This window comes from Coccinella septempunctata, chromosome 5 (assembly GCF_907165205.1).
Source record: "Coccinella septempunctata chromosome 5, icCocSept1.1, whole genome shotgun sequence".
Taxonomy (NCBI): Eukaryota; Metazoa; Arthropoda; class Insecta; order Coleoptera; family Coccinellidae; genus Coccinella; species Coccinella septempunctata.
The window spans coordinates 40,170,554-40,194,704 of record NC_058193.1 but is presented as its reverse complement, the minus strand read 5'-3'; the positions used below and the strand labels follow the sequence as shown (position 1 = coordinate 40,194,704).

Genomic DNA, 24,151 nt, shown 5'->3' with positions numbered 1-24,151 from the left:
ATCCTATTATACTATTTTTTTCTTCCACCGATTCAAGCGGAATTCGATAGATGGCCAAATCGATTTCTGTCCTCAACCATTGATTGAAATGGTCACATTACTGTTACTGAATTACGGATTTTCGTGTTTTGGTCATTCCTACCTAGATGTAGCCATATGAGAATTTCTCGTTTTCCATTAATTTACGTCTCCCGTTCAGGCGTTGGGCCGGTTGAGCATTCATAGCATTATTGGCATTCAACAGGCTGCTCTTGATACGGGAAGAAGGTTTATGTGGCAATTTTAACGAGTGGACGGTGCATTCGTAGTCGAATCAATTGTCAGTTGTCAGTCATTATCACTATCAGTTCGTATCTGTGTTCTGTGGTTAACTTCGACTGATTTTCGCAAAAGGATTACGTCAATCGAAGAATCATTATCGCAAAAGTGTTAAAAATGAGTTTTTCAGTAGAAATTTGTTTTGTCTTTTATATGTTTAATGAAGCGCGATCCAAGTGAAGTGAACAGTCAAAAACTTTTGTAACTCTCACTAAGTGATTTAATAATAATTATTCTTCTCATTCGTTGAAACTTTCCTCATTCATGTTTACTTGAGCCAATGATAAACTTATCTTGTGGGGGCAAGTGCTTTAAAAAATATGTCGCGTTCCTCAGCAATTTCGAATTGACTCATACAAAGTGTTTTCTTAGATTTTTTCTTGGTGTTAGTGCGGAGTTCATTAGCATTCCTCGATAGCAATTGTTCATCCGCCGAAGAAAAAGTTTCACGACTTTTCTGGCTAATGTACATATTGTATGGTAAATAAATAATATTGCTACTTATCTCTGGACAAATAACAGCGTGTTAAAAATAGCTTGTACTCAAATTGCCAGGCTTGTGTCAACTCGTATCACGTGATATTCACAGTGAACTTTATTATACTTAAGTAATCTTAAAGATGTGGCTTTAGGTATACCAACGCTATTCAGCCTTCTCTGGATATTTCAAACACATGGTGAGTATAAATCTATGCAATGTTACATTATTCCCGAATATTGCGTGCCAATTATTTATCCAACTAAGCGTCGAAGGTCATGAAGATACAAGAATATTATTTATTATACCTTTAGTAAGACTAGAAAACAAGAAACTTTTTTACTCACAAATTTTCCTCTGTCGGACAAAAAAATTTGAGGATGCGAAAGATTTTTCGTTAACAAATTTCGAATCAACTCCAATCTCAAATCACTCATAAAAATTCTTATTCCAATATTCTATTAAATCCGAGATTAAATCCATAACACCATACGTATCTGTTAATTTATTTTCATAATAAAACTTATAGGTACTTGATATTTTTTTGGTAGGCAGTGAACTCATGCGTTTGATTCCGATCAAAAATATCTTGAGGGAAAAATAATAACGAACAACTTTTTTATATTTTTCAGTTAACATTAGGGGTGTATTATACAAAATATTGAATTAGGCGCAGGAAAGTCAATATTGAACGTTGGGAAAACATGGAATTACGCCTGATATATCTAAGTAGGTGGTACCCATGCGAGTCCCAAGCGATAAACAAAAAATTGGACGATTATTGCACGCGAAATGGAGATGAATGACCGATTAAAAAAGAATTCAATTGATGATTCCCGAGATGAAGAAGCCTAGATCAGCAATTTTCCTTTTATATTGTAGATCTTTGTATGCGTATTTCTTCGGATGTATACATGATTAGGTATGTATTTTTTTCATGTGTAAAAACTGTTGGATCCTATGAATATTGTTTAACTCAAAAAAGGAGTTGTTTAGCAAAATGAAAAAGAAAGAAGAAAAAAATCATTTTTGGGATCCATGAACTAAGCATTAAATCCACTGTGAATTATAAAACACAATATTTAACTTGATATATCTATGGATAGAAGGAAGAGATAAGATATATCAATTTATAATTTATCCGTAGACCATTCAGTGACAGAGTTGAATGAGTTTCCGTGTTGGAAAATTGCTCGGAAAATTGTTTCATAATAGTAATAGTAAGAGAGATAATTAACATAGAAAAGAGTTGCTAAATAACATTAAACATATATACAACATATCGATCAAAGAACAAAATCTGATATTTCCAAACATACCTACAGATCCGATCAGATTGAACACTGATGCAGTGTGGGTAGGCATTTATCGACAATTGAAATTTACATTCCAGTCAATTGTTTTTTATATACATAATTGTAATTGGATTCAATTAGTCCGATTCCATCTATTGATCCGATAGGTGTATACTCTGACATGCATCCCGTGCATATGAATCCGAATTGATAAGAAAATATTTAGGGTACATATTTTTAAAACCTAGATTGCGGATTGCGACTTTTCGTTAAAATATACCTACCTCATCTTTGAAACGATGATAGTTGGCTGTGAATATTCGGCTTATTTTCTATTGTAAACAGTGAAGCTGTGGCGTATATTCCTCTTCAACCACCTAAAAGTAGACACCAGATCTATTCGTAAATTTTTGTTGTTTCTTGGTAGCCGGTTCTTCAAATGACGCTTAAAATCCAGTTTTCTAACAAGAAGTGAGATCTGCAAATGATGACTGGATTGCGATGATTACCATTCGATACAACACTGTTGCATTGCCGCTATCGACAGTAAATATTTCCTTCGTTCGATCGACCCAATTGGTATTGCATCTGTCATCGATATGGATACAAGTATGTACATACATACATAATAGTATCTATGTATTGTGGATAGATGTTGAAATGCGTTCGCACTTTTCCAAATAGTAATACATACATATGTATTAGAAATCCGAGTAGAAATCGTTTTCGATCAGAACAGCATTTTAATATTTACATCTAAACTCGAAAAAATGAATTAGTAACTTTGCTCGCATTGAAATTATTTTATTACCGGACATAAATTATGAGGATCTGTTTAAGCCGTTGATTTTATTGGATTCGAATAGCACAATAATCCAATTCCGGGACTACGTAGACTCTCGTCCTCCCACTACATCCATTGTCGTTCAATTCCAATTTTTTTTTCAACCGTTCCCTCTAATTTTCATCGGCGAAAATTTATTTGAACTCCTCACAGACCATCCTGTTTCATGTCTGATCTATCAATTCAAACGAAACCGTTTGGGAATTTTCACTAATGAAAATATAATCCAGAAATAAAACTCGAATAGAACTAGCATTGCTAGTCGTTTCCCTGCCGTGTAATCAAAACGTGAAACGATGCTCCAAAAATAGAAATTGTTATCTTTTCGTATTTCTGTATATCAAAGGAAATGTTTTTTAAGTTGAATATATTCAGCTTTTGATATCAACCGATTCGTGTCGAAATCTGATGATGAACTAGGTTTATTTAAATGTTGATTAGACGGAGAGAAATTTTACATTATTTTTTATCGAAGTAGATGATAGTTGGAGTGCGTCCAGACAAACTCGAAACTGATGTTCTTAATTGATGACAACTAGAATCGAGAAAAGCGAATTTTCTAATGAGTGAAATCTGTTCCGTTTTTTATGAAAGAGATTTTTCGTCCAGGACGTTTTCAGCGTCGCTCCATTCATAATATTGCAGACAAATAATAAAAGTATGCTTTTTCTCCCGGTGAGTGTAATGGATTTGAAGAAATGAAGGTAGTACCTATTTACGAAATTAGCAAAAAAAAAGTTATTATACTTATATCCCATAACAGGAGAAGCAGGGCGTTTAAAAGTCATAATTCATTTTTCAAAATGATAAAAAATTTGTTTTTCTCAATCTTCATTTCAAATCATCATAAAACATTTAAGCAAAACCGAATATGTGGTTGAATTTATTCCCAGATTTATTCGTCACACAATTTGATAGCGATTGAATAGACTTCGTTCGATCTGCTTTGCATTTATTCATTTATATTGATCAAAGGAAGTGAATGTTAGGTACGTATTTAATGTCATATTTTATTATTCTTCCTATCCGATTTTCATCGAATCTTTTTTTCATGGAACGTTTTCCATATTTCATTAGATTTCATAGAATTCATTTTTCCGAGATTCCACCGGAAAACTATTCCTATATTTTCTGGTTTCAATGATGAAGGGATGGTTATCGGAATTGCATTTGAGTTTTGATTACGTTACGATGAAAATTCTGTTTGTGTCGAATACAAATAAATTTGGTTGGTGGAAATTAATGAAGTTTAATATAATTTGTTTGATATCAATACTGCCGAATCTTGTGTAGGCGGAATCTGTTGTGTTCTTACCTACAGAGAATTAGTTCAGACAAAAGCGGATTGAACGAATAGCGAATTACCTCGAGTCGAGCTCCTCTATAAGCTCCAGAACTGAGCAGATTAATATTTTGCAAAGGCAGCTCCATTCGATGGCTTAAAATTTATCCGATCATTTGTCTAGGAAAAATCAATTTTCCGGCTTAGTCTACACCCGAGCGAAATTTCTTTTTCATTCGTTCCTTCCTCGGAAACTGTTTGATCTAAGTCCATGTTAATTAGCGTCAAGCGTTCGCAAAAATTATCCCTAATAACGAATAGAAAATACGATGTTTAGTGTCGGCTGACACCAATTACAGACTGTTTACGATGTTTGTGGAAAAACTGTGTGGAATTGCGAATTCCACCCGTCTATCTTCCTAATTAGACCGTGTTTATTTAGTAGCTCGCTATACAGGATGTTTCTAAAATCTAAAACTGATATTACAGAATGTATTCGCGAGGAAAATATACTAATGTGAATATGAGAATTTTACAAATATTCAAGAAAAGAAGACGCTTGCTGCAGTTGTGGGTAAACTGTGAGGTGAAATACCTAAAAAACCCCATCTGAAAAGCCATGAAGCTTCTGATATTGATAGCCCATATCACAATAAGACGTCCCAGTCGTGCCACGATTTGAGTATGTACCTAAATCGATTTTCATTAACAATCAGTGGTGCAATCAATAATAATTGACCTTTATCGCAAACCAATCGTTGTTGCTCGACAACAACAATTTCTTGGTTACCAAATTAGGATATGAGGATGTCCATATGTAAGTGGGTGATTTATGCGTGTGTGATTTCATCTATAAATAACACGGTAAATAATCAATTGAGAGCTGTTGCAATCAGAATCTTACAATAATGTGTTTAAATTTAGAATTTTGTTTTCGGTTCAGATATTTCAGTGTAATGGTTTCAATAATCAATCCAAACCGGATGATGGAGTCTTTCTCAAGTTTTTTTTTTTCAAGTCTTGGAATTTCGAATTTTATTCAGATTTTGAAAGTCAAAGTCGGAATGAATATTTCTATAATTTCGAGAAAAAAATTTATGTCACTATGTATATCTATTAGTAGATATGACATTAGCAGCTTGCTCTTAAACGCTTCACCCTAAGCACAAACAGGAACATTTTCATTGTGCCCAAATTTCTATAAGTAGGTAGGCACATAATTTTCGAACCGAAATAGTTCTGAAACGATTGGGTTGGACTTATTGATGGAGAAATCGTGGTCGCGTCCGTCCTTTCAGCTGAAAGGAGAGAGTTAGCAGAATACGAATGCACCGTTCAAGTTCATTAATAAAATATACCCAATATTTCAAAAACACAAATTCAGTGAAATTGGATCTCTGTAGAGTACTGCTTGTATAGAGGAAGGATGTGAAATTTTCCAAAAAAAATTGTATCTCATAGAAGATATTCTTCAGATGGCGCTAAAATTTTGTAAGAATCTCATTCACAGCCAAGTTTGTTAAGTTTTTCCAAGAATCAAGCAGCTTTAATCGAGTTCAGTACCTGGATAGGTAACAGTTCTGGTTATGAATTTCAAAAAGCTCGCAAAAAATAAATAAAAAATTTTTGAAATGTCGCTCAGTAAATTTTGAACGTGTAAGAATAAGGTCAAAGACTGAGCTCGCAGTTTTGCGAACCTGGAGATGAGTAACTTGTTCTCTTCGTGATCCATTTCAGCAACCCCAACATACCGGTTGACATTCGTCTTTTTTTCCTGCTTCTTCTATAAATAACTCCACGAGCTATTTCTATTTCAAGCTTAATAAATATGACATAACTAGTTCTTGAATAAAGAGGAGAGAAGTAATTATGGTTCAGATTGGAATGGCAAGCCAATTGATGGACAATAGTGACCAGGTGGTGGATATTGAACAAACTCTTCTGTACGATATTTTGCGCTTTAGAAGAACCCTTTAAATTCACTTTAGAGTCACCTAATTTCATTGAAAATTTCAGTATACAAATAACACCAATTTTAACTTAACATATTGTTGTCGATGTTAGTCGTATAGGTATCTTTATTTTTCTACCGTTAAAATATTCCAACAAATAAATTCCGTATTTTTCGTAGCTCAATTTCGATTATACCTATAACGGTAAAATGAACTATTGTTTGATCAACAGCAACTCATGAATCAAGATAACGTTAAATATATAAAATCCTACAAATATTTTTAGGCTAGGTATGAAGGACGCCTTAAAAAATGGTTAGCTCTCGAGGCGGCTTCTTAACTGTATATTTCGAAGAGCAAAAGAGTGCAACTATGCTCATTTTCATAGTTGATCAACCTATATTGAAAACACTCCTATCAGGAGTAAAAACTTCTCGAAGAAATTGTGAAACGCTGATTATTTATCCCATATTTTCGAAATTATCTTCACATAACTTGAAATAGCGTTGAAATTAACATGGATGAGAAATATAAAGATTTATTTCTTGAATTGTCGTAGAAAACCCTCCTCGAAAAGTAATTGTTATAGACGCCAAAAGCTGCAGTTACATCATTGAATTTGTTTTAACATTGACTAAATGCAAATCGAGATATGGCAAAACAAATATAGGTACACGTATTCAATTTAGGCAATTTCCGTACCTGTTATCGTCATCAATTCGTAATTTTTTTGTTCATCTCAGAGATAGGCTTCAGGTTTACATAACGATAAAATTGATCTTGTGCAAAAGGGAGTAATGTTTGAAAATTGAATTATCGAGTCCAGGTCGAAAAACAGGAGAAGGAATTTTGTGTATTCTAAAAGAGAATCAAGATACCCGGCAGCGATGGCTTGACCTTCATAATTTTAATGTCTGTGACTTATTTTTAGAACAAAGTTTACAACAGCTTATTGGAGTTGAGTACACGATCTCGATCCGCAGTTCACTTCTATTCGATTTAAATTGATCTTCCCTTCCATTAAGACACGTGTTTGATCCGTCAAATATCAACAAATCGTATTTTAACCGACCGTATTTCGACTCAATATCAGTTAATCCAACGCATTCAATAATGAATATATTAACAATATTTGAACATATTTTCCCTCTATTTTCAAAACAATTTTCAGTTTTTTAAGATACAGATATAAGATATCTACAGTTTCTCCAAATATTTCAGATTAATATTCAAACATAATGAAATTATATCGATATTTAATGAGGCCCGAATCGATTACTCTACACGATTGTTTCAACAAACAATTTCTATGTTTATTGTACTGGGGGAAACATAAATCGCCTCTCATTTCATCATTGGAAAAGTGATGCCTGGTAGCCTGGTCCGCAGTGTAGATCAAAAAATTACATAGAAAGAATCAAATTCACCAAGCTTACTTTTACATGAACGTTACTCACAGCCTCTGGCATCTACCAGCTAATGGAAACCAAATAGAAATGCTTGTTTTTGTCGCAAGTGAGCTAGGACGTACCCCTCAATAATAGGTTTTTACTGACGACCTAACATACGACGAGCAATATGTAGGTGCGAGAAAATTTCGTTCATTGCATTCGGTAAATATCTCTAGTAATGTTTTCACTCGATTTGAGCAACATAAAACTGAACTCAACGGAAGCATACCATGGATTTTCGGTTCTAATGGAAACGTTTTCAGGCGAACCCCACTATTTTTTGGCTTTTTTTTTTGCAGGTGACCCTGGAGTATCGGTGAGTGGTGTGGGCCGGTCATGCGCCTCGGCCCGACTCTACTGCTGGTCGCACTTCTTTATGTGTGCCACGGGGTTTCATCCGACCCCTATAAGGCGGACTCTCTCTACCCTGACCCCAACGTTACCTCCATATCTTTTCCCTCCTTCGACAAGAACACCATCGATGGAGACGACGCTACGCAGACGCGGCATAACTTGGCCATCTTCAACGACGAAATTCTCTCGCATGCCCATGACAAATTCGAGGATTGGTATGCTAGGGAAAATGTATCATCGGCCGGAAATCTCACCGCTGAAAGTCTCAAGACTGAAGTCGCGCTCAAGAAGAAGGTGATAACGGTGGGGTACTTGGCTGCGGTCAAGGGGGAGCTGAAGGAGAGGCAAGGTCTGACCATTTCTGGAGCTGTACAAATGGCGATAGATAACGTAGGTATAGATATTTAATTCTCCGTTTAGTATCGACACGTGTACTTATATTAATAAAAAAACTAGTACCTACAAAGATAAATTTGGATTTAAGAACTCCATGTTTAGCTACAAAATATTGCCACCTATACAGAGTGGATGGCAACAAGTCTCTAGAACAATAATGTCATATTATAAATTTAAAGAAGGGATAAATCATCATGCATCGCAGCTATCGAAGTTTTCAGCCATGTTCTTTTCAGATCAACAGAGATCCCAGAATTCTACCGAATGTAACGTTAGAAATGCAATGGAACGACACCAAAGGGGACACGGTAATAGCAACAAAGGCCATGACCGAAATGATTTGCGGTAATGTTTATGCCTTCTTCGGTCCTGAGGGTAACTGTTATGTTGAAGCTATTGTGGCTCAGTCGCAAAATATTCCGATGATAAGCTATGTAAGTGCACACTGTTCATACTTTTATGCATTATTTTTTTCGATCCACTTTATCTTTAAAACACCTTCGAGAGAACCGATAAAAAACTGCATTCCCGAAAAGTCATCATATACCCTATCATATTTTCGAAAGTTTATTTTTAATTCTCTACTTGCATGAATTCCCAAAGAGACATCCAAATCCTTGCTTTCTTTATCTACATGTTCTATGATTATTTTTATGGTTTTTTATTTTAATTGAAACACATTTACAGAAATGTTCGGATTATAAGGCCTCCAAAATACCAACTTTTGCTAGAACCGAACCTCCCGATACTCAAGTAAGTACATAACATAATATCTGCATTGATATGACGACTCAGGCCATTTCCGCCTTCTCGTAATACATATGTATATTCACCAGAAATTCTTAATTTTTCATTTTACAACTCCTCTTATGAGAAAAATCCTCGTTTCCTGGATGAAAGTCCTTTATCAAATATATTTAATTTCACGGTGATACGAACGTCCTAAATGAACTCTGCGTGAATTTTCTCCGGGAATTTCTAATTACATTACGTACATTCCGTTCAATATCGAGCTTGAACCATTGCCATCAATTCCGAAAGAATTTCAAACATTAATTCACAGATTTCTTTCTATCCTAATGTTTTGCTTTGAACAAAATTAGTTTTCATTATAAATTACTATTATACATATTTATTCCGTAAAAATTAAACTTACTACATATTAAGTGTTAACATTGGTATTGTTAAAAAAAAACCATTTCAGGTTACCAAATCCATAATATCTCTTTTGGACTACTACAAATGGTATAAATTCTCAGTAATCTATGAGGCTGAATGGGAAACGGTAGCCCGATCTTTGATACTTCAGGCTCCAAAAAAGAACATGACCGTAACTGGCGAAAGACATGCCTCAGATCGCTTAGAATGTTGCGTTAAAGGTCTGAAATGTTGCCAACAGGCATTTTGGTATAAGTTTCTTCAGGAAACAAAAAATAGGACAAGAAGTAAGTATATTTACGACACCCCCTAATCGTAACCACCAGGGCAAAAATCATCGGATGTTGATTTATATTCAAGGATATTTTTTTATTTTCAACCGATTTGTTTTCAGTCTATGTTTTTTTGGGAAACACGTTGTCATTGGTGGATATGATGACTACAATGCAAACCCTTCAGTTGTTCGAGAATGGGGAATATATAGTGATTTATGTAGATACAAACATGTATTCGGACAAGGATGCACACAAATACTTGTGGAGTAAGTTTTAATTGCTGAATATAACCTACCATTCACATTTTTGAAGGGAAATATGTATATGAAAACTTGGATCTCCTTGAAATTTGACATATTGATATTTTTGGACTTATGCAATATGATGGTGTTGCTTTTTGCCTCCCATCTAGTATAGCCTTTTTAATATGATAATTATTTTTTTCGGTTGAAGAACACGATGTATTCGACACCAACAACTCGTGCGACAGTAAGCTACAAGAGTATCAATCGTTCCTTAAAAGGGCTAGGTCCCTATTCGTCATCGTACCGACCGCACCCACCCAAAATTATGAATCTTTCACCAACATGGTGAAGCACTATACCAGTCAGAAACCCTTCGGATTTGAGACTTCCGATATATTGAAGGGATTCGCTACGGTGAGAACAGCACTCCCAATTCCAATTTCAATCATTCTTAATTTTATTTCATCCAATTGCAGTATGTTTCGATTTATGCTGCCTATTTGTACGACTCGGTTATACTATACGCCACTGCTCTGGATAACATTTTATCAGAAGAACCCATAATCAATGACTACGTCATCGAGGAAATTGCCAGGAACGGAACCAGGATAGTGGAAGCCATCATCAAGATGGGCTCTTACAGAAGTAAGTGTTCTCAATGTTTAGAATTTTTTGTTTCTCCGAAATCAATAAAATGTATTACGATATCTCTAAATCGTCGGGAACTTGACTTTATTATCCTTTTCCTTGTGTATTGACTGTGTCGACATAATAAGTTATTGAAAATAGTTGTCCTGCAGGTGTCACGGGTGCTATGATGAAATTGGATGAGAACGGAGACTCGGAAGGAAACTTTTCCGTTTTGGCGCTGCGTCCCACACCCAACTCACGTCATGTCTATGGGCACTTCCAGTGCCCTTACCAAATGAGACCCGTTGGTCAGTTCTTCCAACAATTTGACGATTTCCCTGTAAGTTCAATTTGATCACTTTCATTCAGCCTTCGATTCATCCGAAATGTTGAATGGATGGATTTTTCGCGAGAGCTAGTGCGAATACATATAATGCGTCAGGATTTGTGGGAGCGCCATTACCGGTAATGTATTCATGTTTTCTTTCTATATAAACAGGAATACAAAATAAACCCAAACACCCAGATCGAGTGGGCCACCGGTAAGGACAAGCCCAATGACGAGCCAAGCTGCGGTTTCGACAACCAACTCTGTCCAAAGGCCAACACTCAACTGAATAGTATCATTGCCGTGGGCGTGCTCTCAGTTCTTCTTTTCTGCGTGGGCGTCATCACTATGAGCATCTATCGAAAATGGAAGATAGAGCAGGAGATAGAAGGACTGCTCTGGAAGATTGACAGAGATGAAATACTGAGCTATTTCGAACGAGACATTTCTAGTCCTACACGTGTGAGTTTTATTAAATCAATTTCTGATAAATAATTTGATCCAATTGGAACGGGTTGAAGAGCTAAATTATTATCGAATTGAACGATAGCAGATCGTCTCAGAAATACAGCTTTCAACCTAGACCTCTTCTGAACATCATAATGAATGCGGTAGCGGTCGCCGAGTTCTCGCAGTATATTCAAAATTACTCGCCGCCTAGTATTGAAACAACACTTTTTTTTGCAGGTGTTCTCTTCGCAGGTTAGTTTAGTTAGTAACAGCGTGACGTCGTTCGAGTCCAGGGGAGGGCTACAAGTATTCGCCACCACTGCCCTCTATCGGGGGGTGGTGGTGCGAATCAAAGAACTGGCCTTCTCTCGTAAAAAGGACATATCTAGAGATGTCATGAAGGAGATGCGGCTGCTGAGGGAGCTTCGTCACGACAACGTGAACAGTTTCATCGGCGCTTGCGTAGAGCCCAACTCTTTATTGCTAGTCACTGATTACTGTGCCAAAGGAAGTTTATATGTGAGTCATCGCCTATCTTTTGTTTCACCTTTTCCATAATAAGTACATATGAAAATTTTGCATTTGTCGAATCCGAAATCAGCCAACAATTTCAGTCAAACTCTCATAGAAATATTGCAATGGATCTCCTCAATTAACTCTAAGAAACAATCAAAAGTTCATTCAATCTGCCGATTGACCTGCCGACGAAGCGGTGGGGAAAATTTCGGGCTTGAATAGAGTCGGTTAAAAAAAAAGTTTCCAACTATGCCTCAGGCTCTTTCAACTCCATCTAATTTAATTCGTTAGAACTTAGTTCGTTGAAGTAAGGGAGCTTTTCCATCATTTCCTGAAAATTCAATTCTTCCAGGATATTATAGAAAATGAAGATATTAAATTGGATAAGATGTTTATTGCTTCATTGATTCATGATCTCATTAAGGTGAGTACGATGAAAATGGCGAAATTTCCCGAAGCAAATAAAAACATTCTTTCAGGGAATGTTATATCTTCACAACTCGATGCTGGTGTGTCACGGCAACTTAAAATCGTCAAATTGCGTGGTGACCAGTCGTTGGGTTCTTCAAGTAACCGATTTCGGTTTGTACGAGATGCGACATTGGGCAGAGAATGAAAGCATCGGCGAACATCAATATTACAGAAGTAGGTAAGGACGGGTCCATGCTTGGAACATTTCACTCGGAACGATATACCCATTCGTCTTTCCTTTATGTTAAAAGGATTCTCATCATAAAGAAACCACCGGGTTTCACGAAACTTTGATTGCCAGATCAACTATTTTACATTTGTTCGGTTTTTACAGAAAAAATTCACTGATATGATTATAACATATCTTTCGTTCTTACGGGAATGTTCAAGTTTGGACTTGAAAAAAGTACCTATTTGTTCGAGATTACTAAAGATCGAAGTTTTTCGTAGATCTTTTTTGGAGGGCACCTGAGATCCTTAGAGACCCTAACGCTTACATTCGAGGCTCTCAAAAGGGTGACGTTTATGCATTCGCCATCATTTTGTACGAGATACTCGGTAGAAAAGGACCTTTTGGAGTCACAGATTACGAACCAAAAGGCAAGTATTGATTTTTTTTCGTATCGATTAATTAGGAGTACAAATAAGTTCTCACCCGTTGAAGGAATATGACGACTCGATAAAGGAGTTCCTCCAATATGGTGCATGAGAAAAAGTATCGGCTACAAATAGGAATCTTTCTATAGAAAAGATGGAAACTAACTTGTACTCGTATTTTTTTCGCCTTCAACTTATTCTTTGCTTCGATGTACTTTTTATTCATTCATTTCATGGTTTGATTTCAGAAATTATAAATTTAGTTAAAAATTTCCCCTCGGAGGGGGAGGAACCTTTTCGTCCCAACACGGAACTGTTGTTGGACACGGAAGTAGGCTGTGAAGACGATGTATTGCAATGCATGCGTGATTGCTGGGCCGAAAACCCCGAACATAGGCCCGATTTCGTAGCTATTAGGACTAGGTTGAAGAAACTGAAAGACGGAAAGTGAGGACCTCTCTTTTATGTCTCTCTTTTGTACACATATCATCAATAATTTTTTTCTTTCAGAAAAAAGAATATTATAGACCAAATGATGGACATGATGGAGTCTTATGCGACCAATTTGGAAGACGTAGTAATGGAAAGAACTAGATTGCTTTACGAGGAGAAAATGAAAACTGAAGATCTTCTTCATCGAATGTTACCAAAGTCAGTTTAATATTTTTTCTCTCTTCTGATAGGAAATCCGTATTTTCAGTGATATTTTAAATTTTTTTCTAAGAAAGAAGGATACATTAAGCATTATTAAATTATGTAACAGAAATTAAAAAACTCGCGCAAATGCTATGTGAATGAATAAAATGAATCTTATGTTCCAGGCCTGTTTCCGAAAGATTGACGAAAGGATATGGGGTTGAGCCTGAATCTTTCGATTCTGTAACGGTGTATTTCAGTGATATTGTCGGTTTTACGGCCATGTCCGCAGAAAGTACGCCTTTACAGGTCGTAAACTTTCTTAACGATTTGTATACAGTATTCGATCGGATCACTAAGGGTTATGATGTCTATAAAGTTGAAACAATAGGAGACGCTTATGTTGTGGTAAGTATGGAAATATTTATTCTTTTTTTCCATTTGTTTCATCTTCCTTTTTTTTTGTCGTAGGTTTCTGGATTGCCCTTGAGGAATGGGGATCGCCATGCTGGAGAGATTGCATCAATGGCCCTGGACATGCTCGGTGCGGTCAGCAACTATCGGATAGCTCATCGACCAAACGATATTCTCAAGTTGAGAATTGGAATCCACACAGGTGATACTCACATCCACCTTATTAAACTTTACATTTGAAAATTTCCCTCTGCTGGGAAGTTTGTTCGTATTCGTCAATCAATTGACTGGAAAAGGAACGTTTATCTGTTTGTAGGTCCCGTGGTGGCAGGAGTTGTGGGCCTCACCATGCCCAGATACTGCCTTTTCGGGGACACCGTGAATACAGCTTCGAGGATGGAGAGCAACGGCGAACCCCTTCGTATACACATCAGTTCGCAGTGCAAGGAGGCTCTGGAAAAATTGGGCGGTTACGTGATAGAAGAAAGAGGGTTGGTGAACATGAAGGGTAAAGGCAACGTGAAGACGTTTTGGCTGGTAGGTGCCACAGAATGGGCGATACAAAGGAGGGAAGTCGATTTAGAAGAGCTTCCACCGTTGTTCTGCAGACCGAGAAAGAGTCCGAAACTTAACAACGATTCTAGGCAGCCTTCTTTTTGCGGAGGTTTCGGAGGTCTCACCAGTAGGAGACATTCAAGTGTGCCTAGAGGTGAGTCAGCCACCATTTCAACGAGCGTAGTGATATTTTGTAGTTAATGATGATGGTTAGCTTCTAGTAGGTATAACGTTTAGTGTTTTTTTTTTATTCGACGTAAACTCGTACCTTCTAATAACAATCTTACTAAATCACTTTCACATGAAACCTGCTTCGTTATTAAAGTACTTGTTTTGGTTTTATTTTTAAGATATAACTGTCTTTACCTCTTTTGTTGTGCTTCCATTTCTTTGTACTATGTTTATTTTTGTTGGTGGTGGTGCTCGTGAATGTTGCATCTTTTCGTTCGTCAAAAACCTATCAAGTTCAATTTTTTTCTTCAAATTTTCTTTGCATGGGTCTATCAGGAATTACAAAAGGAAAGCAAATAAATAAATAACTTCATATAATCTCATGATGGTGAATACAGCAAATTCAAAAAACCTTTTAATAACATAATACCTGAATAGTTATAATATACGCTGAAGAATCGATATCGAAGTTAAAAAATGTAGCGAGTGAAAAGTTCACCCTCGCGTTGAGTGTCTAATCGAATAAGTAGATAGCCAAACGGTGTTTCGCGTGATAAATTTTACAGGAACGGAAAGAATCGAGAGAGGGGGCGCGGTATCTGGGAATTTACATCTCTTCAAACTTAATCTGTTTGGAAAGCAAACAGAGGGTAATGCGGAGTAGTTGGAAATATTCGGAGAGGGCGATGATGAATCGTACGTTGTCCCCCTTTCAACGAATTTCTGTTTGTTCGTATGATCTCGCGAAATTATTAATGAACTCGATTGCAGCACGAGCTCGTATTGAACAATCTCAGAAATAGAAAGTGGATTATGTCATGTTACTTTACGCCTATATTATTTAATACATATCTTTTTGGTAAAATCGAAAATGTGTTCTTTATCAAGTATTGACCACAATACAAACATCAAGTTCAACTAAATTCATTTAGGGTTGAGCGAGAGCGACTGATACTTCAAGTGCCCCCTAAAGTAATTTTGTCTCTCTCTGTTTAATCAGTTCTTGAACGCTATCCTTTGTAATTCCTCGCAGGTTTCGACAAGTCTAGATTAACAGTAAGACATACCTATATGTTAGCAAAGGCGCAAAACCTCCTCCAACAAAAATGTTCACAGGCACCAGCATAGAAGTGGAGAGCATCTCCACAATCCAAAATTCTAGTCCTTTACCGTCCAGACACCTGAAGGTAAACAGGCACAACTTGATCGTTCCAGAGCACAACGGCTCGAAAGTGACCATCAACACAGCCTTTGGCAGCGGCATCATTGAAGTACCTGAAGATAACAAACGGGGACTGAGACCACGCAGGGTACTGTCCAGCATCGCTTCAAGCTGCGACGAATCCAACAGAAGTCAACTAATTAAAATAAGAGAATCGAGGAGTTTGGATCCTATTCCTCCGACGAAAAATAAGATTTTGGATCCGATCAATAAGTTATTAAGGTCGAATAGAAGTACAAGGTTAGTCTTTTTTACAATTCAGAATTCCGTTGAATTTTCAGCAGGTCGTTCATAAAAACAAATTTTCTTTATTTAATTTCTAGATCGCTCGATAACTGTGAAAAGGGAAGCAAAATTCAAATAATTGCAATTACCGACGAAAATCTTGTTCACAATTATGCAAACGGAAACGTGCTAGCTTGTTCCAACGAAGATAACAGCTTGATGGAAGACGTCCAAATACCACTGTTGAACACTAATGCAGCAAATCCTACCATTATAAGAAAAAGGGGAGGAAACGGTTTTGAGGATATCATCGACAATGAAGAGAATGACACTTCAAAGAGGTAAGGATTTGATACTCTCGAGCAACCTATTTTTTTTTGTTTCCTCCGTCTTGACTTTATCAAGGTCAGAAAGCATAACGGATAAGTTGTCTTCAGTTTTCGTTCACACTTTTCTATACTCTAATTTGGATGTTTACATGATGACAAAACATTTTATCTTTAAACTTTATGATTCGATTCCTAGAAACGCTTGTAGATAAAATATCTTTTTATGGTTTTCCACAATTGGTTTCAGATGGCGATCCCTCGAATCAGTACAAGTATCGTGTGAGCCTCCCCAAGACGTGGTGAGGAATAAAAAAATTATACCTAGACATTCTTTGAAAAACTGGCTTGTTGGACTGTTCAATGGCAACAGTCTAAAAACTAGTAGCGCCTCTTTGAAAAAGGCTGTTATTGCTGATTTTCCACGAACTATTGAGAGAGATAAAGAAAGTGTTATCTGAAGAAAACAATGTGAATATCTTGGAAAAACTTTTACCTTCAGATCTATTCCTCACTCGGAAGGAAATAGGACATTTATTGACAGATGTTTCGTCTTCAGAAATTCACTCGTATATCATTGCTGGCATTTTTTGCTTTGAAGCGCCAAAGATATCCAGAATAAGAGAAAATTAAGAACAAAATTGAAATGATATGGTCTTATGAACTATGAAAGTTTAGTTTCAAAAAAAAAAAAATAGAATTCCATTACTTAACTATGTACATGTTAAAACAATAATTGTATATAATTTAAAATATTTATATTTTGATGTTAATACATAATACTATTCAACTTCTCAGAGTAACCTACTCTGTAAGAGTCAAGAAAATGATTACAGTTGAATATTTCAGTTAACTGAGCATTTCAGTTGGATGATATCCAGTGTTTTAATTTTTGAGAGCAAAATTCAGTGAAAAAATAGAGAATGTTTCAATTCTGAAATGTTATTTATAACATCAGAATTTTCCACACTTTCAGTAATCCCTTATTATGTTTTTTCTAAAATTCTTTGATAATCGAAAAGTCACTTTATTAAAAAGCTTTTTTTAATTTTATGCGAAAAAAAAAATGTAATTTCCAGTCACCTCATGCCATATTGTTCTCTTCACCATTCATATCATTTTGTCTATGTAATTAATCACACTTCAAACTCATTTTATTTTTATTTAAACTTGTCCATTTCTATTTGTACATAAATCTGATGTGGGAAGATGTGAATATTTAATTTTAATACTATCGTCTACTAATAATTAAAAAATTCATCTGGAAGCAAATAATATCAAATTGCATTTCTGCATTACATATCTGGATTGGTGTAGTGATATTTTTGTAATTGCCCTATTTTTATAATTTCTTAAAAGCCGTATCTGTTCGAAGTCATCTATAGCCAGATATAGTGTTCCTCTGGTGGTTCTGACTGTGATCCCTACCTTATTTAACATAATTGTAGATATTATTGGATGAGATACTTGTTGCACTGGTAATATATATTTTGTGCCATTCATTTTAGTAAATGTATATCAAAAGGCATCCACTTTAATGTAAATAGTTATTTGTAGGAAATTTCATTTGATAAATATACATATTTATTTACTGAAAAGTCTTTTATTTTTTTTTGCATAAATAAGACATATTTGTGCAGCAAAAATTTTGATCCTTTCTACGGGGCACTTCAACAAAATTGGTTTATCAGCACATGAGACTAAAGGCAGAACAGTGCCGATTTATGAGAGTTATAGTTACATACTTAACGACGACTGGCACAAGAAATAATAGATGATGCTGCGTCCCAGACGGAAGGAATAAGACCACCTAGCGAGGCAATTAAAGCCGAATATCGGGCAATTTTCGAAAACGTCAATGACGTAGCTGATAAACCTATCCTTCGCCCGGCTGGAGAGAGAGAGTGGATGTGTACGGGCCCATCAACACAGAAACAATAGAAGCGTTCATGAAAAAGCTAGGTAAAACATCAGCTGGCCTTGATTCTAATAGGCTGAGTAAGATACCCGTTGAGAAGCTGGAATTCCTGTTCAATATCATCGTACTCTCCAAATATATACCAAAGAGTCTCAGGGTGAGCAGGACCATTTTGATCCCAAAGAAAAGAGAAGACCTAGACAAAGTGGAGAATTGGAGGCCCATTACTATATCCTCTGTCCTATTGCGCCTGCTGAATAAAATCTTGGCAGCACGACTATCCGAGAAGATCAAACTGGATGAGTGTCAGAGAGGATTTACGTCCATTGACGGGTGCTTCGTGAACAACATCACCGTACAAACGATCATCAAGACGAAGCGACTTAAGGGGACTTTTTGTAACTATGACTCTCTTAAGGTAGCCAAATGCCCAAAAAGTAACTATGACTCTTTAAGGTAGTCATGGGCATTTGGTTACCTTAAGAGAGTCATAGTGACTTTTTGTAACTATGACTCTCTTAAGGTAGCCAAATGCCCAAAAAGTAACTATGACTCTTTAAGGTAGTCATGGGCATTTGGTTACCTTAAGAGAGTCATAGTTACAAAAAATAACATTTTTGCTGGTTAAATTTCCTTCAATATTGTGGTTTCAATAAATCACTTCAAATAATAATAATTAATTCATTTCAATTCGGTGAATAAAAGATTTTTTTTCTCATAATAAAAATTTTAATTAGGGTAGACCTCTACATTATTATTATATATTTGGAGATTTGAAGCTATTTACACTGGGAAACTAGGAAATGAATACAGTCTGAATTAATGAATTAGCTTATTTTCGGAGTACTTATCACCCTAACAACAATAAAACCGAAAGCTGTAATCGCCGCTAAGCTCAAACCAGCCTTACACCAAATTGGCATGTCAACTGGCACTGATCCAAACTCACGCAAGTTCCTAGAAGAGAATGAGAACTTGAATATTCCAATTATATCATCAACTCACAAGTTAATATAAGGTTAATTGAAGCAAAACAACATGGACAGTGAGAATTTTCATGCAAAAAAAAAGCTTTGTTGAATTCGATTTATTAATATGGACGAAAGGGGTATTTTCTTAGAGTAATATCAGCATTCAATTAATGTGTTTCATTTGTCACCATGCATTTTTTGGGATCACTACGACCAAATCTGAATGAGGAAAGATGGGTTAGTGCAAAGTGAGAAGAAAAAAGCTCAAATTGATGCAGCATTTCAATAAAGCTATAAGAAAAAAAAATATGAAAACAGCAACCTGCAAAATTGATTCAGCCACACTGTTGGCTGTTGCCTCAATAAGAGCATATGCACCATTCGACGTAAAGGACTGGAAAACAAAATAACACCTCAGAAAGTATCCTAACACACATCAATCGAGTGACCAAAGGTAATAATATATTTCCATCAAATTTTTTTTTCTCAATTTTACTTGTTGCGAATCGAATGTAATTTCGAAGTGAAAAGTATATCTGAATTATCCAAACCTGTTTCCGTAGAACAGAATCCAAGCAGCTTGAAAGCGACTGAACAAAATATGTTAGAAAAAATATTCAATGTAAATTATAATACAATATGTTTATATTTCTATTCGAATGAATTCAATTTTCAAAACTGTCATTTGTTTCAGCAAAGTATTCATGTTATAGGAACTATAATTGGGTACTGATTTGTCAGTATAAATAATGTGATTTTTTTTTTGTTGAATCTATAATTTAATGTTCATAACTGAAGTATCACGAGTGAAAGAAGATCGATAGATTTAATACATTGACTTTGACCCAGAGGATTCACAAGTGCCAAAAGCACTTGTGTTAAAAAACATCCCTGTTTCTCGATTTAAATACAAATAACTAAATAGGTGCTATAACAGCTGGATCCCATTCTGACCAAACTGAAGAGGCTTTGTCACACTTCAGTTGAGCATTTTTGCAAACATTCAAAATTTCACATTGATAAATTCAAAAGTGTGAACCGTCGTGGATCCACAATTTTTTTGAAAAATTTCAATTACTCAAAAACTGTTTTTTCCACAAAAATCAATTGACTTCTCAGCATCGTCAATCCGCATAATCTTGTCGAATTTGAACTCGATTGCTCCAAAATTGTGTCACACCCCGAAAGAATTTTTCAAAAGATTCTGAACCAACATCTCGTGAATGGATTTTGTGATAATATTTCTTCAAAATTCATAGAGGCGCCTATGAGCAGGCGCTATTCAACAAGGGTATGAAAATATTTGTTGTACTCACGGGAAACATGCCATTGTTGCCAGTTTCACATAAATATCTTTATTGAGACTCTTATGATTAAAAGTCTGAGGTGGAAGTATCTTGTATTTCTCGCAAAATGAAGGAGGCTGCAATATATAATCCTGCTTTACTGCTTCTAAATCACTTTTACAACCGACCACTAAAACAGGAATTTCACTATCCGCAAAGTATTTCTGAAAAACGAATATTGTTCATAGTGGCACTAAAAAAAAAAGGCACACATCAAACTTACAATATATATCCTTGCTATATATTCAAATGACTTTGGGTTGCTAACATCATAAACGAGACAGGCAACATCACATCGCACCTCATCAGGATGCAGAGGATCAGACATATTCATTACTGTTATATCCCTTAATACTAAAAATTTATCTTGACCATAAACTTGTACAACGTTTGTAACATATTCAGGAGTGTCCTTTTTGTCAAATTTGCGATATTTCTGAAAATATAATTTTATTGTTGACATAGATATTTATAGACAGTTCCTCTTATATTTCTGGCTTTGCATAAAGAAAAATCATTATTATAAAACATAAGGAGCAATACCAAAAATTAGCAACGAAGTAAAAAGAACCAAAACAAATTTTGTAGCTTAAAAAAAAATTTCAAGATAACAATTTTTCAACTACACAAAGAGAAAAACAATTTGATGCATATTCACCTCTCTACTTGTTCTAATGAAATTCCTGCAAAAGCTTGATTTTCCAGATCCATTTGCCCCAATAACATGGCAACGATACACATTTCTACTAGACTGTTTTTTGGCAAGGTCTAATTTCTTCTCTCTTGTGACTGAAACATTCATTTTAATATACACCTTTTGTTATGAAAACTATCGGATAAATAAAAATAAGTTACTTAAATCATCAATGTCTTAATAAATCAATTGAAATAAATAATATATTTCAAAATATAAAAAGATGGATCTGATGTTCAGCATGTGTAAATGATTTTATAAAAACTTGCAAATGTGATATACAGGTTCAATATCAAAACATTTTGCCTCATACAAAGTCACTTCATAAAATAATCAGACATTGAAAAGAATGTTTTCTAATATTGTGGATTATTCATATTCATATTATTCATAATGTTTCCACCATTTATATTGAAAAAGCTCTTTTTATTTTCAATCAATGTTTGAAGTTTTTTGAACCCATCAATATTTTTTTAATTTACTTTCAATGTTCACAGTGAGTTCATCAGATTCTATGTTTGGACTCCTACCTTGTACTGCAGTAGTTTGGCAATCGTTCTCATAAATATTATACCCCAAATAGGCTAAATATTCAAAGGTTTTAGGTACATCCAAAAGTGTCATCAAAGCCCACTGACATAAGTAACCTTGAAATGTTATCCAACCATTTTCATTTGTGGGGACTAAACTGCTAACATCTGGTGGCCAAGCTGGCGTTGGACAAGTTGAAAACATTTCCTCCAATTCAGTTGGAGAAAGCGACAAATCTTTGTCCTTATCAAATCTCTCAAAAAGATGTGTTAAGAAATGCTGACCTCGATGGGATAATTCTGTGGTACAACCTGAAGGGATTCTCAACCTACAATATCAGGTTCATTTAATGGTAGGAATATTATCCTGGATTTAAAAATCCAGAAGAAAAAAAATAAATATGCATTTTAAAAATACCAAATGCAGGTTTCAGTGTGAAATACTCACACAGGATGTAAATATTCTTTGGAAATCTGCAAATTCTCATTATAACCAAATTTCCTCAAAACTGCCCAAGTAGTTTCATTTCTGCCTCTTTGAATAAAAAGTGTGTGAAGATACAAGAATCCCTTGAATGTTACACAGTTATTTTGAACACCATCATCTAAATTCTTTCTCAGAACTGCTTTAACATCATCTAATACTTGGGGCTGCAGAGGAGCATTGAAACAACGACTTTGAAAATTATTCAATTCAGTGTCATTCAATAATCCGTCACAGTCCATGTCACATATCTTAAAAATTCTCGAAAGGGCCTGCTTGCAAGGTTCTGTTAGCTAAAAATCAGAGTATATTACATATATCTCCTATCACCATAGAACTTCTAGTAAATAGACTGCCCCTCAGGCAGTTTTAATATTCCAAGGTTTGATTCATATATTTACGAGAGGGAATAATAACTTTGTAAGAAACTTCAAATGATATAAGATGTGATGGACTATGTAAGGAGGCCTACAAATATAACGTCCATCTATCCATTTGAATGAATCAAACCTCTGTCTAAAGGCCAGTTCATATATTATATTATCAGCTACCACTTATGCTGATCCTATATATATAACAACTTATCCAATGTTTAACAACTGTAGGTAGTCTTAGATTTTTATATATCATGAAGTAGATGCATATAATTGAGACATATAACTTTGAATTAACTTTACAAACAACATCAGTTGTGAAACATCGCATAGGTTACGACCACAAAGTGCAGTTACGTGACATTAATACCCACATCTGAATCCTCAACTGAATATATGGGAGAAGTTGGATGAAGAACAGCCTTTTGGGCATAGTAGAATAACTCTGATATATTCTTAAGAGTTTTTGCGGAACATTCTATGCAGGTTTCTATCTCTGGAAAGTCTTCCATAACAGGTAGAACACCCTATAAGAGAAATATAAGTCCATTCGATTCAATTATGGAATATTCAGTACACTCACTTCTATGGTTGAGAAATCTACTAAATCAATTTTATTCCCAACTAAAACAATAGGGCAATATTTTTCTTCAGAATTCTCCCTGATCAGCGGTAGCCAGTAGGTTGATACTCTATCAATAGACTCTTCATTATCAACGCCATAAACGACGCAGATAACACTGGCTCCTTTTATCAGATTAATTAATATATCTTCACTTTGATCCACAGCACAATAATCAACAATATTCGTAGGGACTTGTTCTGGCGTAACATCAGCAGGTATCGTTATTTCTTCTGCTCTTGTAGGCACGTTTTCAGGGAATTCTTCGCTGACAAGTGATAAAATTATTGAAGTTTTTCCAACTCCGCGATCACCTAATAATAATATCCGAACATTTGGCTTAATGGGGCTTTTAATGACCATTTTTCCGCAACCCAGTTCCCCAGCAGCTCTGTAATTTTCATTTATCCCCTCAAGAGTAAACCACAGAAACTGAATATAAGGTTAGTTTTCCGAACTGACACAGAACACGAGTATTAATCATAGAATAATATGATTTTGATACCACAGAATACATTGCACTGTTCCGTTGATCAACGACTGTTCTACTCTGACCAGAGAAAATATAGATCTGACTCTGACTCAAAGATTAATCTTTGCTCTGACTCTGTTATCTGTGTTTT

At 35.5% G+C, this 24,151-nt stretch overlaps 2 protein-coding genes across 4 annotated transcripts; one reads left to right on the top strand and one right to left on the bottom strand.

Moving 5' to 3' along the window:
* Positions 1-228: 228 nt before the first annotated feature.
* On the top strand, positions 229-18,187 carry LOC123312728 (receptor-type guanylate cyclase Gyc76C-like). Of its 2 annotated transcripts, none has more exons than XM_044897179.1 (22): positions 229-995; positions 7,920-8,364; positions 8,607-8,804; positions 9,058-9,123; positions 9,575-9,815; positions 9,923-10,069; positions 10,257-10,462; positions 10,525-10,693; positions 10,849-11,018; positions 11,178-11,468; positions 11,694-11,975; positions 12,325-12,396; positions 12,452-12,617; positions 12,894-13,043; positions 13,289-13,487; positions 13,551-13,691; positions 13,862-14,084; positions 14,148-14,292; positions 14,407-14,799; positions 15,933-16,278; positions 16,362-16,604; positions 16,840-18,187. In XM_044897179.1, exons 2-22 carry the CDS (start codon positions 7,957-7,959, stop codon positions 17,048-17,050), a joined length of 4,467 nt encoding a protein of 1,488 aa, XP_044753114.1. In that variant the 5' UTR covers positions 229-995; positions 7,920-7,956; the 3' UTR covers positions 17,051-18,187. The 2 variants fall into 2 exon arrangements, with proteins under 2 accessions (XP_044753114.1, XP_044753115.1); XM_044897180.1 differs by having other exon boundaries at positions 16,833-17,092.
* Positions 18,188-19,213: 1,026 nt separating this feature from the next.
* Positions 19,214-23,977, bottom strand: LOC123314501 (mitochondrial Rho GTPase). Of its 2 annotated transcripts, XM_044899819.1 has the most exons (9): positions 23,490-23,977; positions 23,281-23,433; positions 22,497-22,825; positions 22,049-22,377; positions 21,483-21,613; positions 21,048-21,260; positions 20,795-20,988; positions 19,801-19,872; positions 19,214-19,464 (listed from the first exon to the last, which is right to left on the bottom strand). In XM_044899819.1, exons 1-9 carry the CDS (start codon positions 23,889-23,891, stop codon positions 19,335-19,337), a joined length of 1,953 nt encoding a protein of 650 aa, XP_044755754.1. In that variant the 5' UTR covers positions 23,892-23,977; the 3' UTR covers positions 19,214-19,334. The 2 variants fall into 2 exon arrangements, with proteins under 2 accessions (XP_044755754.1, XP_044755755.1); XM_044899820.1 differs by lacking the exon at positions 19,801-19,872 and having other exon boundaries at positions 23,490-23,976.
* Positions 23,978-24,151: the final 174 nt, after the last annotated feature.

What these genes read in the sequence shown, in the direction of transcription:
- LOC123312728 (XM_044897179.1), top strand. Translation starts at nt 7,957, where the DNA reads ATGCGCCTCGGCCCGACTCTACTGCTGGTCGCACTTCTTTATGTGTGC. An exon ending in GTGCCAAAGGAAGTTTATAT is followed by an intron (nt 11,976 to 12,324) that starts GTGAGTCATCGC and finishes CAATTCTTCCAG; the next exon opens with GATATTATAGAAAATGAAGA. An exon ending in CTTCATCGAATGTTACCAAA is followed by an intron (nt 13,692 to 13,861) that starts GTCAGTTTAATA and finishes CTTATGTTCCAG; the next exon opens with GCCTGTTTCCGAAAGATTGA.
- LOC123314501 (XM_044899819.1), bottom strand. Translation starts at nt 23,891, where the DNA reads ATGGTCATTAAAAGCCCCATTAAGCCAAATGTTCGGATATTATTATTA. An exon ending in ATTCAGTTGAGGATTCAGAT is followed by an intron (nt 22,826 to 23,280) that starts GTGGGTATTAAT and finishes TCTGATTTTTAG; the next exon opens with CTAACAGAACCTTGCAAGCA. An exon ending in AAAGAATATTTACATCCTGT is followed by an intron (nt 22,378 to 22,496) that starts GTGAGTATTTCA and finishes CTGATATTGTAG; the next exon opens with GTTGAGAATCCCTTCAGGTT.